Source organism: Eschrichtius robustus, chromosome 10, assembly GCF_028021215.1.
Source record: "Eschrichtius robustus isolate mEscRob2 chromosome 10, mEscRob2.pri, whole genome shotgun sequence".
In the NCBI taxonomy this organism is placed as follows: domain Eukaryota; kingdom Metazoa; phylum Chordata; class Mammalia; order Artiodactyla; family Eschrichtiidae; genus Eschrichtius; species Eschrichtius robustus.
The window spans coordinates 11,061,862-11,076,869 of NC_090833.1; the positions used below are offsets into that span (position 1 = coordinate 11,061,862).

General features: G+C 57.0%; 1 protein-coding gene across 5 annotated transcripts in view; it reads right to left on the minus strand.

Moving 5' to 3' along the window:
* NEK6 (NIMA related kinase 6) overlaps nucleotides 1-15,008 on the minus strand; it is an 85,036-nt gene that overhangs the window by 24,977 nt on the left and 45,051 nt on the right. For all 5 annotated transcript variants that reach the window (XM_068551994.1, XM_068551991.1, XM_068551990.1 and 2 more), the window contains exons 3-5: nucleotides 8,228-8,368; nucleotides 6,621-6,683; nucleotides 3,741-3,851 (exon numbers count right to left, since the gene is read on the minus strand). In XM_068551994.1, the coding sequence (XP_068408095.1) occupies nucleotides 3,741-3,851; nucleotides 6,621-6,683; nucleotides 8,228-8,368 (315 nt within the window). The remainder of the gene's footprint in view (nucleotides 1-3,740; nucleotides 3,852-6,620; nucleotides 6,684-8,227; nucleotides 8,369-15,008) is intronic.

Below are 15,008 nucleotides of genomic sequence, written 5' to 3' on the forward strand. Positions count from 1 at the left end.
TTGTTGCCTGGAAAATCATACTTAATGCTCCAGAAAAAAACAAACCAAAATACCAAAAGCCACCCAGGCTGCACTGAGGGAGCTGTAAGTAACCAAAGGTCCTGGAAGAAGTAAACTGGGAACATGCCCTCGTCCACTGTTCAGATCAGCATCCCTCTGGGGGATCTCCTGTGAGCCAGGACTGTGTGGGTTGGGGGGCACGGCTCACACACCGGTAACTTGAAACCAGGTTTTTGTTCACTTCAGAGCAACCTTCTTTTTCCAAAGCAGCCATGGGGGAAGCCTTGGCCCCTTTGTCAGGGCAGCCGAGCTGGCACAGGGAAGACGGGGACCCAGGACACACTCCCAGCCTGGGATGGGGCATGGGGTAGAAGGCGGGACCCGAGCTAACCTCTGCTAGGCACATGCCACATTCAGTGTCTGTGCTGGGCCCCACACAGGGATGACTGCACCCATCTCACAGATGAGGAAACTGAGGGCCACATGGGAGCCAGTAAGGGGCAGAGTCACAACAGCTCAACCCCAGGCCTCCCACTGAGGAAACCCAAGTTCTTAACCCACTTCTAAAGACACCAGTAACCACCTGATGAAGGATCAAGGTCAGAGAGGTTCAGGAACTTGCCAAGGGTCACCCAGCAGGGGCGGCAGAGCTGGGATTGGATGTGGGCACCTCCAACATTGGGACAGTCACAGCGGGAAGCCCCTGGCCTGGCACTACAACCCCAAGAGGCTCTTCAAGGCTCCATTCTGGGAGGAGGCCTCGTGTGTGATCTGCCCCAGGCTCCTGGCACGGACCCCCCAGCACAGGACCCCCATCCCTCCCGGGCCATCCCAGACCGCTGCGGTGGGCCGGGCTGGGGTGTTATTTATGCCATGATGTTAGCTAATCCTCATTAGAGCATTTAAGTGGGGATGTGCACGGCTGTGAGCGGTGACTTTCTAAATGTCACGTCCTATTGGTGTGTGTGACATTTAGCGGGAAGGCGCAGAGTCTCTGGTGGGTTCTGGGGTGGCAGCAGCTCCCGGCTTCACCATCCATCGTAAATAATGCCGGCACCATGGCCCTGGTGGTGTTGCTTGGCCCCTGAGGCTGGGGGCCCTAGGGACTCAGGGTCTGCTGGCCAGTGGCCTCCCAGGCCAGACCTTGGTATGGCCCCAGACTGAGCCCTGGCAAGGCCCCTGTTCCCCTCAAAACCCAGAGGCGGCTAGAGAGTGGGAAAGGCCAGAGAAACTGAGCTGCTACCAGGCCCCAGGCACTGTGCTGGGTGCATTACAGACAGAGAAACTGAGGCACAGGGACCCGTCCAAGGTCATCCAGCAGGTGTATCTGACTCTGGGCCCAGGGTCTTTCTACTGCCTTGCCCTGCCTGTCCCCCCTGCTGGGGACAGCACCCAGCCAGGCTCTGCAGGTGAAGGGCCACAGCAGGGGGAACAGGCTCAGGGAGGGGCAGGGAAGGGTGAGGGGTCCCGTGACTGAGAGAGGGGAGGTGCCAGGCCAGGTGAGGAGGAGGGTTCCCGGGCCAGGAGGGCCTGAGGCGCCCGGAAGCAGGGCCACTGCCCCAGAAACCCAGGGGGTGAGCGACTGACTTGAACCCTGAGCCAGGGTTGGCCCCAGGGAAGCCAGGGAAGGGGCACGTGGTGAAGGGAAGGCACCACCCCAGGCCAGGCACAAAGGGTGCTGGACACCCACGTGCCTCCCTGCTGTCCCTCCTGGCTGGAAGGAGCTTGCATCCGGATCCTGCAGTTCCCACACGGCCGTCCCCTGTGAGGCCCCCGGGACAGGGGTGGAAACTGAGGCTCAGGGAGGGGAGGGATTTGTAATTTGCCCGGCACCCCCTACCCCACTGTCTGACTCCAGCCCCACTCCATGGACTGAGAGGCTGTGAGGGGGTCTGGGGTCCACTGGGGCTGACAGGGTGCAGCACCCTCACCACAGGCCATATTCCAGGGTCTTTCCTCCCGCTGTTCTCCCCCCAGCCCCGCCCCTCCCTCCACTGGGCATCCAGTCATTCTTCCAGAACACAAAGCTGATCACGTTTACTCTGCACCATGAGTCTCAGGAAGCTTCTTGCTGACCTCGGGGCAAGGTTCCAAATCCTAAGCCTGCACATGAGGCCCTGGTTGGTCCGACCACCCTCTGCCTCACGCTCTCCACCCCTCCCCTTGCCCAGTGCTCTCCTGGACCAAAGTACTTTGTGGACCCCTGGGTTTCCATCCTTTTGGGCTCTGGCACAAGCTGTTCTGCCTCTGGGCTGCGGGTATCCCCTCATGGGTCTCTGCTCATGTGTCACCTCCTCCAGGAAGCCTTCCCTGGCTCCCACAGACCCTGAACTTGGCTTGTTCATGGCAGCTCGTGACTGCTCATTCACAGCCCTGCCCTCCCATTAGAAGGTGAGCTCCCTGAGGGCACTGCCCCGCCAGCAGCACCCCTAGGTCTCAGCATGGGGGCGGGCACACGGTGGGTGCTGGATGCATGCGTGTTCTGTGAGAGAATGACACAGGAAGGAGAAACAAAGTGGGGAGGGGGTGGGGGGGGAGAGGAAGAAGTAAGACGTGATATAGCACATCTGTTTCCACCAGGGATCTGTGTGGAGATTAACATCCCTGCAAATGCATTAATATGTCAACGAAAATATAAAAACAGGTGATAACAGCTCAAGTAATGCCGCTTCCCAGAGACGCCCGTATTCCTAGGAGCCAAATTTCAGAAGAGCAGGCGCCGAGCAATTAACTGCTCAGTCCCCAGTGCCTGGTGGGAAAGGCAGAGAATCCATGTCTGGCCCCGTTTGCAAGTGTGGCTGAGAGCAGGGCTGGGGCTTGAGCGTGGCCCAGCCTGGCTCACGGACAGGGAGGCGATGCAACCCCAGGACAGAGGCCTGTGGATGAGGGTCAAGCCAGCAGGGGAGTGAGAACCTTGAGGAAGGAGCAATGAGTGAAGCTGAGAGCTCAGGCCCGGGGGTCCCATTTAGAGGCTGTGCTGCCTCAAGCAGGTTACTAAACCTCTCTGAGTTTTGCTATCTAAGGACAGTGTGGACTTGGTGAGTGATGCATGTGCTCAGCACGGCTGTGGCCCGCAGTAGGTGCCCCATCAGTGGAGCCGTGATGGTCCCCGAGTCCAGACTCAGGCGGACCTGGTCCTGGGCCCAAGGAGGTGGGGCAAGGGGGGCGGGGCAGTTTGAGGACTGCTTGTGGGACTTTGCAAGTTGCCCAACCTCCCCGAGACCCCCAGCCTCAGCCATTATATGGGAAGGAAGATGCCTCTCCAGGGCTGGAGGGGCCTCAGGAAGGTTACCTGGGGGATGACGTCCACTGGAGGGCCCTAGGCCAGGAAGTAGAGACCTGTGCCAGAGGCACCGGTCTGTCCCCACGTGCGGGATCCTCAGGCAAGTCTTTCAGCCTCTCTGGGCTGTTTTCCCTTCTATAAAATGAGCCAGTTGGACCCACAAGACACTTTCCCTGATTCCACGAGCTGGGGTCCGACCTACATGGGGTTCTGTCCCCAACCCTCTGCAAGGCAGAAGTGGCCCACGAGCCACTGCCCATAGCTGGCCTTCTCCCAGCAAGTGGGGATGGGGCCCGAGGGGGGCCGCCGCTGAGGCCTGTGAGCATCGGCAAGCGGGGCTGAGTGTCCCCGAGCGGCCACCTCTGCCTGAGGCCAGGGCAGTGAGGAACTCGGCCCGAGGAGGGGCCAGCTGACCCGGGCAGCCCCCAGACCCGGCCCTCCCACCAGGCACCCTCACCTTGATCATCTGCGAGAGGTCGCCCGCGTCTGCCAGCTCCAGCACAATGTTCAGCTCGTTGTCCTCAATGAACGAGTCCAAATACTTGATGATGTTTGGATGGTTCAGTTGCTGTCCGAAGAGAGAAAAAGAGGGAGCAGGGAGCCACTGAGAGACGGTACAGCTGGAGAGGTGGGGTATCTGGGGGGAAAGGCCTGCGCTTGGGAGTCAGGCAGACCTGGGTGACACTGGGAAAGCCATGTTGCATCCCCGGGCCTCAGTTTCCTCCTCTGTAGAATGAACATAATGTTTTGGAGAGAAGTTGTGAAGATCACAGGAGCTGATACCCTTGAAATGTCTAACATGGTGACTACACAGAGCTAAGACTCACTAGACACTTGTGGAAATGACCCTCCTCTTCCTCCTTTCCCTCCTCCTCCTCATCACCACCCAGGCCCCTCTAGGGTAGGGCCAGGCCCCCACTGCTCCGTCGCTGCACTCCGTAGAGCACTTAGAAGTGTCCGTCTCCTTCCTTCTTCCTTCCTACTTCCTCAGTTTCTGACCCACTCTTTGTGAAGTCTTGAAAAAAAAATCATTCCCGGTGTGAGAGCTGCCCTGAGTGCGGTGCTCAGTGCCAGAGCCCTGCCTCTGGCCTGACCACCATCGCCCGTGTGTTCTCCAGACAGGACAGCACCCCACTGACTGCAAGTCAGCCCCTGCCTGGCTATCAGGAGACCCTGGCAACTGCTTATAACTGAAACTGTTTACACCAAAATGATTCCAGGATCCGGGGAAGGCACAGGGGACTCAAATATTCTGCCACGGTATGGTCGCCTGTCCACAGGGGCTCCTGTCCAGAGGCCACTTGAAAGCACATTTTCCCAAAGGCCCAGAAGGTTGCTGGGCGAGGGACGTGCATCTATGCTGCATGCCGCCCTGCACCCAGTCTTGGATTCTGAAATGAGGGGAACGTCGGCAGACATCACACAGCCACACATCCGCCTCTTGTTCTCTCCCTAAGCCAGCCCTGGAGGCTCCTACAGGGCTCGCCTTCCTGCCCCACGCCTGGCAGCCTCTCACTGGTCCTGGCATGAACAGTATGAACGATGTCGCCCGGTGGCCCCTCCGAGAACCGTGTTTCCCTCTGTTTTGTAGGAAACACCTCGTGCCCTGGCACATCCTGTTGACTTCCACGGGCAGGCCGGGGAGGTGGGTCAAGTTCCGGAAAGGGGCTGGCCCTGGGGCAGAGGTTATAACCATGGCAACGAGGGCTGCCTCTGACCAGACGCTACACTGAGTCCTTCCAACGCATCTTCTCACTAATTCCACCAACACCTCTGAAGACACAGCACTGCTGTCACCACCCCCTTTGACAAATGAGGAAACTGAGGCCCCAAGCGGTCAGCAGCCTGCCCACAGCCCCACAGCTAGTGAGCAAGGGGTGGGTCTGCCTCCGAAGCCCACGGCCGACCGCACTTGGCTGCACCGCAGCCTGGGGGAGGGTCAGAACGCCCTCCCCCAGGCAGGCCGGGTTCACGCCACTGGGGGTGGCCTCACCAAAGGGGCTGTGGTCACACACTTCTGCACCCAGGAACCAAACAGGCTGGCTCAGTGTGCACACGCGTACAGTTCCTCACTCGTGTGAGTGGTACACATGTTCTTGGCCGTAAGTGGGGAGACAGGGGTGGGTGATCATGACAGCCGTTCCCCAGGGCTGGGTAATCAGTTCCCAGCATCACAACCAGGTCCCAAAGTTGACCATTTCGTAAAACTTTAAACGTGTTATTTGAAGGGTATTTTTGGACCTGTGATAGCTACAAGTCTCCAGCCTTGCCCCTGGGACCCATCGTGGCCAGGGGCCACCCCAGCGAGCGCTCACAACTCCCATCTGGCCACGGCCCCTTGCTCGCAGCCACTACAGGGCCCCCCTCTTGTTCCCATGTTCAAGTCTCACATCCTGAGTGTGGCATTCAAGGCCACTACAATCTGCCCCCCGCTTCCACACTGAATCCTAAGCCTGGGGATTAGGGCGGGATCCCCAGGAGAGAGCAGCCCTTAGACCAGGCTTGGTCTAGTCCAGAAAGTTCTGTTATCTCTGACTCTCAGGAGGCCAGTGGGGAAGCCAGCGGGGAGGGGGAAAGGAACGACTACAGACACCACCACCATCCCTCGCCTTAGATGGGCCCCTGCACATCTGTCCTTCACACGACCCTGTCCTGTCAGCCCAGCTCTGGTTGAACCAAGGACTTCCGCCCACAGAGGAGCGGGCACACCAGCTACCCCCTGGGGAGACCCATCCCCAGCTGTGCCTCCTCCTTGTGGGAGACCTGGCAAGAGCCCAACAGGCTGACAACTCAGGGGCCCTGGGCCCCTCCAGCAGCCAGAACCCAGGGCCATGTGCTTGGCTGTTAATTCTACCCAGTGCCCCAGGCTGGCTTTGCTGAGTCTCCCCAACAGAGAGCATCTCCTGGTGGGAGCAAGAGGATGGGAGGGAAGAAAAGGGAACACACTGTGGCTGAATATTCAAACGTGCGTGTCACCATGTGGAAATACAAGAATACGAGGCTGAGAGGAAAGACAGGATGAGACAGAGAGGGAGACAGAGACAGACAAACTGAAGTTCAACCCAACGCCCACACTCGCTCCTTCCCCAGTAGCCTGGTCCACGGGCCGCCACATCCAGGATCCACGTGGGACAAGGACAGCCAGTCTGGGGGCAGCATGAGGACTGGGCAGAGGTGAGGCGGGGTCCCTGCCAGGCCACAAGAAAACAAACAAGTTGCTGTCCCACCACCAGGTATGTCGTTTCTGAATCTAACGGGCTGAGGGCTGTGGTGGACGTGATGTGGCCCAGACTGGCCCAAGGAAGTGAGGGGCCCCCGCTCGGCCCAGGGCTCTCACCTTCAGGAGGCCGATCTCCTTGACACAGTCCTGCCGGGCCTTGGCGTCCATCATCTCAAATATCTTGGGTGAGAGGAAACAGAGAAAGAGTGGTTAAAACCCAGCACCCCTGGAGGGGGCATGAGGCCCAGGACCCCAGTCCGGGTTCTCCCACCTCCTCGCCGAGGGAACCCTGTAAGGACAACAGTTCGGATTACTGGGTGCCCACCACATGCCAGGTGCTGTGCTGACCAATTTCCACCAAATCATCACGGCAACTCCCATGAGGCAGGAGTTACTGTCGCCGACTTACAGAGGAGGAGACTGAGGTCCAGAGAAGTCCAGTGACTTGCTGAGGTCATGCACTGGTAAGTAGCAGGAAACACGCTTGGAGCCTCAGTCTTCATGTCTGTAAATGGGGCCAACAGCCTGACCTCACAGGACAGTCGTGTGGACTGAGTAAGAAGAGGGGGCACAGCATGCGCCCCCTGACCCCCAGCCCCCCCAGTGTTCACTGTGTGGGTCCTCCCAGCATCTTCTAACTTACAGGAACAAACAGGAGGGCAACGCTGCAGCAGCCCCACCACAGAACCTATCCTGGCACTAAAAACCAACACTAAGAGAACCCAGGTAAGCCCTTCCTTGGCAGACAAGGAGCAGAACACAGGCCTTTTCTGAACCGAGGAGCCCGTCTCTCCTCCGGCCATCAGAGGCCTCACGTGCGGCTCACAGATCAACAAGGAGGCAATCACGCTGGCCGGCTCCAGGCAGGGGGTCTTCGTCTTGTCTCCCCACCTCGTGACTGTGTCTGAGCTACCTTCTCTCTCCTGGGCCTCCTCTGCCCAGGCTGTTAATCTCATTCTTTAAGGTAAATGAGCAAATAGAGGGACCCTGGAAGCTCTGCTGGAGGATTCGAGACCGTTTCCTGCAGCAAAGCAGCATTCAGACGGGCTCAGTGGCTCTCACAGAAAAGCTTCCTGCCTGGGCTTTGCTGCCTTAAGCCCATCTGCCCGACCCCACTCCTCCGTTCAGGAGGGACTCAGAGGTTGGGCAGGGCACTCAAGCCCAGAGCTGACCACAGAGCGTCAGTGGCGCAGATCTGAGTCTCAGCTCCCTCCGTCCCTGGTGAGTTATCCACGTGTCTGCAGTTTTCCTCCTCTGGGAGGGTGATAATCCCTACCCACAGGGCTGCTGCCGAAGTTCTGTGAGCCCCAGCACGATCCAGTATACAGCAGGTGCTCAGCACATGCTCACTCTTCTTTTCCTTTACGGCTTACAGTGAGCTTCCGCAAAGACAAGTCGCCCTGATTCTCCCACAGCCCGTGAGTGAGGTGGATACTAGCTTCCCTCGTTTACAGAGGAAGGGGGAGGGGGGAGGGAAGGGGGAGGGAAGGGGGAGGGGAGGGGGAGGGGAGGGGGAGGGGGAGGGGGAGGGGAGGGGGAGGGGGAGAGGGAGGGGGAGAGGGAGGGAGAGAGGGAGGGGGAGAGGGAGGGAGAGAGGGAGGGGGAGAGGGAGGGAGAGAGGGAAGGGAAGGGAAGGGAAGAGACGGGACTAGACCAGAGCTACAATGTTCGGACACAAGCCACTCCTGCCATGTGGTCTTGACCCCATGGGGCTGTTGGCTCACCTGCACCTTCTTCAGAGCCACTGTCTTCCTGTCCAGCAGACAGGTGGCCTTGTACACCTCGCTGAACTGCCCTCGGCCGATCTTCTTCTCGATCTGGAAGTCAGCCAGCGAGCAGCGAAAAGACAGGGCGTTCGGGTGCCTCTGGAGGGGGAGGGACAGAGGGCATCGGTGACCAGCCAGGCAGAGTGGAGGGCCAGGAGCCGTGGGGGTGCGGGGGGCTGCTGCCCCTTCCTGAGCCCCAGCAGTGCCCCTACAAGGTGAAGGAGGGACCCTGGTTGCCAACCCCACTATCAGAGCCCCCCTCGCCCCCTGGCGCTCTCCACACCAGCTCCATTTGACGCCAAGGACCCCACTCTGCAGATGTGATCTCTTCCACAGCATTTATCACCATCCCTCAGTATGTGATCACTTTTTCCTTTGCTCATTTCTGTCTCCGCCCCCTGAAGGCTGGCTCTGTGGGCCAGCGCCTTGCCTGCCTTTGTCACTCCTGAATCCTTTCTGTCCCAGTGGAGCCGGCTGGCAGAGTAGGTGCAATAAATGTCTAAGGAAGCACCTCACCGAAGTCACACAACCACGGGGAGGCCCTGTGGGCCCTCCATGTGCAACCTCAACCCTAACCCTGCAAGTCATCCTAAAAGCGGCAACTTCCCTTCCTGTGGTAGCCAGTGCCATCACAGAGACGAGAACACGAAGGTTAAACTTGCAGCCTGACACTCGGAGCCCATTTTTTGGATACACTGCCTCCTTTACGGCAACGTGAAGAATCTGGAGACTTCGTGGTGACTCTCGAGGGGCCAGCATTGAAAGCCATGATTAAGCTGTAGGACCTGCCCAGGGGTGGAGCCAACAGGTGAGGCAGCAGTGGCCAGGTACCTCCCCCCGCCGACACACACACAAACACACCAGCAAAGGTACTCTCAGGAAGAGGAGAGGAGGGGGCGCCAACGCTGGGCCTTGGGAGGGGGATGGGGGAGAGAATGCCCCATGTCAGCCTGGCGGGATGCGCCCTCCCTCCTGCTACTCTCAGGCGGGGGATCACTGGCACTGGGGACCCTCCCCAGCTGGATGGTGGCATGAAGAAAGGGTCTCTGTTGTTGCCAGATGACTTCCATATAGTAGGTGTGCAGAAATGTGTGTAGGATTCAGTCTGGGGAGCAGGGGTGGGGCAAGGAACCCTGAAAGCCTCACTGCAGCAAGAATAAGCCACTGAATTTTCTGAAGTGAAAAATGTCTCTTCCAGACTTGGGCCAGATCATCTGAGAGTGTGGAAGATCAAGTATTTCACTGGGCTGTGTTCTGGAATTCTCCCTACTAGGAATGCCAACAATAGACCAGGAGGCCCTGGAAGAGCCTTGGGAACCCTGACAGTGGAGCCAATCAGCCTGGGTCGCTGGCTGGTGACCTTGGCGGTTACACAAGCCACCCCGTGCCTCGGTTTCCTCGTCTATAAGGGGGAAGTAGGGTGGCCCTGAGGATCATGAGATCGCTGAGCCCTGCACACAGTAGGTGCTTAGTGGTTGCAGCCATGTTACTGGCAGGCGTGGGCAGGGCAGAAGTGAGGAAGCCGGTGGGGGGGGGGGCCCGAGCAGCTACCCACCACCTCTGCACCTGCCGAGGCCCAGCCGTGGACCAAGGAGACCCTAACGGGCACCCTCTTGCCAGGAGTGAGAAATGGAACTCAGCCTCGCAGCCCACAATCCCGCTGCCTCCTTCCCTCAGCAAGATGACAGCTGGGCCCGCCCCGACTCTGAAGTCTCCAGGACTTCAGAGGTTTGAAGATGTTCCAGCCGGGGACCCGAGCGGGAGGCAGGGCTGGCGGAGGAAGAAGACGATGCTCTTACCCAGCACCTGCTGGTCTCTGTCAGGTAAGTTCTTTAGTCACAGCAACTGACCTACCTATACACTGCGTGTCCACCTCAGACGAGCAAGCATGCATTTCCTGAGCACAGACCACGTGCCAGGCACCGTGCAGAATGCTTCCCAGGACCCTGTGAGCGGACATCATCGCAATCTCCATTTCAGGAAACCGAGCGCAGGCTCGGAGGGGAGGCTCCAGACCCCACCGTGAGTAACGGCGGGGATTTGAACCCGGGGCTGGGTACCCCAGAGCCTTTACCCTTCACCTATACCCTTCACCCTGTGCTGTGTGGCCGCCCAACTCAGATGCCACTTCTGCGTTTCCTCTGAGACCCTGTGACTAGCCAGGCCTACACTTCCTGCTTCAGCCACCTGAGTCCCACCATCCCCCCACCATGGGCCTCACCAAGTGGGCCCCTGTCTTAGTCCCCTTTCTGTCCCTTGAACTAAGGCTCTGACCTACTCGAAGCGAGTGCTCAGGGCATGCTTGTCAAATGACACAACGAAATGCACCCAAAACAGCCTGGTGCAGAAGGGGCTCTGTGACCCAGCCACTGTCACTTCTATGGGTGCAGCTGAAATCACACACCCTAGAAAAAGGCAGCTTTCTTGGCACTTGGAGGGATCACACGTGGTCACGAAAATAACGACGACAAGCTTTCGTGTATTAGGCACCTACTATGCGTCCGTTGCTGTACTAGATGCTTAGACAGGTCTTAGGACTAAAGTCTCCTAACGGCCTTGTAAAACAAGACTTATTAATCCCACTTCATGAATAAGGACACTGAGGCACAGGCAGTGGGGAGCTGGGACTTGAACTCCCTGACGATAGAGACCCAGCTGTGCTGCCAGGTGACGTGGGGCAGTGAAGAGTCTGGGGGATGTGCTCACTACAGATCCTGGCTCTGCCAACATGGGGCTGCTTCCCTCCATGGCGAGTGGTCACAGACCCCAGTGCTCTCCACCCACCCCAAGGATGTTCCCCAGAGGCCACGCGGCCCAGCTCCACAGCCACTGGAAGCTCCCAGAGGATGCGGGCGACTTCCCAGCCACCATCGCTAAGGCTCCCCTGCACATCTGCATATGCGATGACCCAGATTTGCATTTCCTGTCACAGCCCATTCGACCTAATTAGAGGAAAGCTCTGAGGAGGGGGCAGGTTTCCCTGGCAGCAGCACAGCGGTGAGGGGGCTCAGGGGCCTCCGCTGCTCTTACAGGGGTTAGGACTGGGCCCTGTCCCCAGAGGGGCCTCTGCTCAGGTGGGGGTCATCGCGGGACACAGGACTCCTGGGCGCAGCTGCCTGAGCCAGCCGAGTCCTGACCCCGATTTAACTCAGGGGCTCGGAGTAGAGAAAAGTTGAACTGAGCTCTTGCCCCCAAAGGCCAGGCCTCTCCCGGCTGCCACCCATCTCCTGGGGGGGGCCCTGGCAAGTTCCGCTCTTGCTCCTGCATCAGAGACAGGTCATCCATGATGGGGGATGTTAGAAACACCAGCCCAGGATTTCCTGGAGGATTCCAGGAGAAGAGGGTCTGGGGAGCTCTAAACTGCTGGGCAAACACGGGGCTGGCCCCGAACAACTCCCATGATGGCGGCTCCAACACATCCTCCTGACGGCCTTTCTGAAAACGGCTCATGTAATGCTTACTGTCCCCTGTTACGTCTGGGACCCCATGCTGCTTCCCGGGGAGAATAAACACAATCCCTGGGCCCAGGTTGGCAGAGAGGTGACTGCCACTCTGGCTCTGTCAGTTGAGACACTAACGCTGGGGCCTGGAGGCCTGGGTTCAAGTCCTGGCTCTGCCACTTCCCGGTGAGCCCTCTGGGCCTCGGTTTCCTCATGTGTCCAACTGAGATAAACAGCGCCCCCTCCAGAGGGTTGTTGGGGGTTAAATAAGTTAATGAGTGAACACTTAGGAAATGCTGCGTGTTTGTTGTTATTATCATGTTTGTTGTTATTATTACTATTGGGTTGGCATTGTAGAATGTCTGGAGGATGGCAGCACCTATTTCCCAGGGGCTGGGGGTGAGCTGAGGCAGGGTGTGCCCGGCCTGGCGGCAGCCTGGCCCAGGGACCAAGCACAGGGAGTTGTCAGCTGTCATTATCATCACCCCCGTCCCCACCCCACCAAGGGTCTGCGCTGGGCATATTTCTAGCCCCAGGCTCTTTAGCTATAAAAACTAAAATGAATGTTTCTTCTTCTTCTTTTTTTTTTTTTGGCCGCGCCGCGTGGCCTGTGGGATCTTAGCTCCCTGACCAGGGATCGAACCCAGGCCACAGCAGTGAAAGCGTGGGGTCCCAGCCACTGGACCACCGGGGAATTCCCTGAAATGAATTTTAAAATACAAGAATAAGATCAACGACATCCCATTTCCTTAACACCCCTGATGCTGGGTACCATGCTGGGTGTTTAAAGTACACCATCTCACTTAGGTCTCCCCAGCCCCATTTCACGTATGAGGAAACTGAGGCTCCGAGAGGTCATTTACCCAACATCCTCTGGCTACAGGAAAGTGGTGAGGTGGATGTACCTGCAGCTTCTGACTTTACCGACCTCGTGCCAGTCACCCAGGGCCTTTGCTGGACAACAGGCTTGCCTCCCTTTCTAGGCTGTGCTGTGGGCACCAGAGGCCATTTCTGACCTACTCATCCCCCTTCCCCAGAGTGGGAGCCCCTTAGTTCTCCCAAAAAGGTAGAAGAGATGGGGTGGACGGGCAGGGAGGAGGTGGCAGTAGGCCTGGGGAGGACTCACGATCTCAGAGAGGAGGAGCCTCTGGGAGCAACTCCCTGGGCAGCGGGAGGAATCTGGTGGGATCAGGAGTCGAGGACACGGCCGAGGTCCTGAGTCACCTCCAGCCCCAATCCCACCCTCCCAAGAAATGGGAGGACACGACCAGACATACAGCAGGGGAAGGGAGTGTCTTGGACCACCCCAGGACACCCTCACCCCAGAAAGCTCGGAGAGACCCAGCTCTCTTCCCCAAGTCAGATCAAATTAGGCCACAAATGCCCCCCACCCTGCGCTAATTTGAGTTTAAAATGTTTGAACCACAATAAGCCTCAGCCATCGACAAATCCTTTTTTTTTTTTCAAACAGGAGCATAAAATTACATGTTAAAAGAATAAAAATGCATTCGCCCAATTAATTTTCTGAAATCTCATTAAAAAATTTAGCCTGACTAAGTCAGACTTCTGACCTGAATTTTAATCATCTTTACACTGGATGGGTCTTTTTTCCCTGATATTTGCAATGCATCATTAATTTTAAGGCAACCATTTCTATGATTTTAAAAAGCACGCTTCATCAGAATGACATTTCCTGTAAACGAGTTTCACCTTTAAAGACATCTGACATCGTGTGCAGGGAACTTCTCAAGGATGCGGTACATGTGTGTATAGCAATGCGCTTTAAATCTGTACGGCACGAAAGCAGGGTGCGACTTACAAAGAGTCCATATTGTCAGACTCTTTACAAGGCCAGCCCCACTCAGCTCTTCACGATCTGGCTAATTCTGTCCCCGAAGCCAGTCTCCCCTCCTGCAGCCCTCGTGGCAAGAAAATACTCTGCGGGGCCACAGGGCCTGGATCCACCCCTGGCTCTGGGCTCTGCCCCTCAACAGCAAAAAGGACAAGTTACCACTCATCTTGGTTTCCTCCCCTGCAAAATGGAGTTCTGAATAAGGTCTCCTTCTCTTGAGATGGTAGGAGGATGAAATGAGGTAACTGCCAGGCATCATAATGTAGTGACTGTCTCAGCTTGGAAGTCTGTCTACACTCAGCTTTGCGCCATCGGTTCATGGGAGCGGTGAGCAAGACGCCCGAACATGGGAGACGCCTGATGATAAAACCTAAGGTCATCTCAGTTGTGGTGGCTCCCCCAGGACAAGCCTCACTAACCAAGCTCAGAGAAAGCTGAGCTTAAACACGCGGATGAGAGAATCTGGAACCAGCTCCAACGACTAACAAGCAAAGACTTGAAGGGAAACAAACCATAAAGAGCATCGGCCCCCATGCCAGCAGGCTGGCCACGTCCTCTACCTCCCTCTCCCGAATCCCTTCAGTTACCAAGGGCAGTTGGTTTTTCCCCCTGGAAGTCTCTGGAGTCTTCCCTCCCTGTGTCGGGCCCATTTAAGGCCAAAGCATCATGTGACCTCCTATTTTCACCTAACTTGTGCCTCGGGCCCCAGCTACCAGTGACCTAAAACCCAAACCCCTTGTCAATTTAAACCCCAAATGGGCTCCTTATTTGCTACAGATTCAATTCCAAATGACAATGTGGATTCCAGGCCTTTCATAAACACCAGCTGTTACCTCTTCTAAGCACAGGTATTTAAATACTTATCCAACCTGACTGGTCCTGCATCTTCAGGTCTGGCTCCTTCCTCTTCCTGGAACATCCTCCTCTCCCTGTTTTGCCCCAAACTCCTGATCATTGTCAGCCCACGTGTCATCTTCTTTCTAGAGAGAGCTTTCCTTGTCAACCCTGATGCCCCGGGCAGAACAAGCCACCCCATTCTCTGGGCTCCCCCTGCATCGGTCCATCCCTCCCTGGGAGCCTCACCTCTGCACCCTCTTTATTTACTTATGTGTAGGGCTCACAGGCAGACCCAAGGCAGAAACGAGACAAGCACTTGCTGAATTTACAACACTTAGCAAACACTTCTTGAATCTTAATGGCCGTTAATATTTGGTCATTAAATCTTATCTAACTATCATCATTGTTTTGGGAAGATTTTCATAAAGATTTTGGTGCAATGCAGAACTAATGACAGCTGTCCCCATCCCCTGCAAAGTTATGCACATTCCTCTGTCTCTGAACAGTGCCGAATATAACTAAACTTGGCACATCCCAAGCAGGTTTGCAAAGACTTTCCAGATGGAAGACACATTAGCCAGGGCTTTCTCAGACAAGAACACCTTTCTCC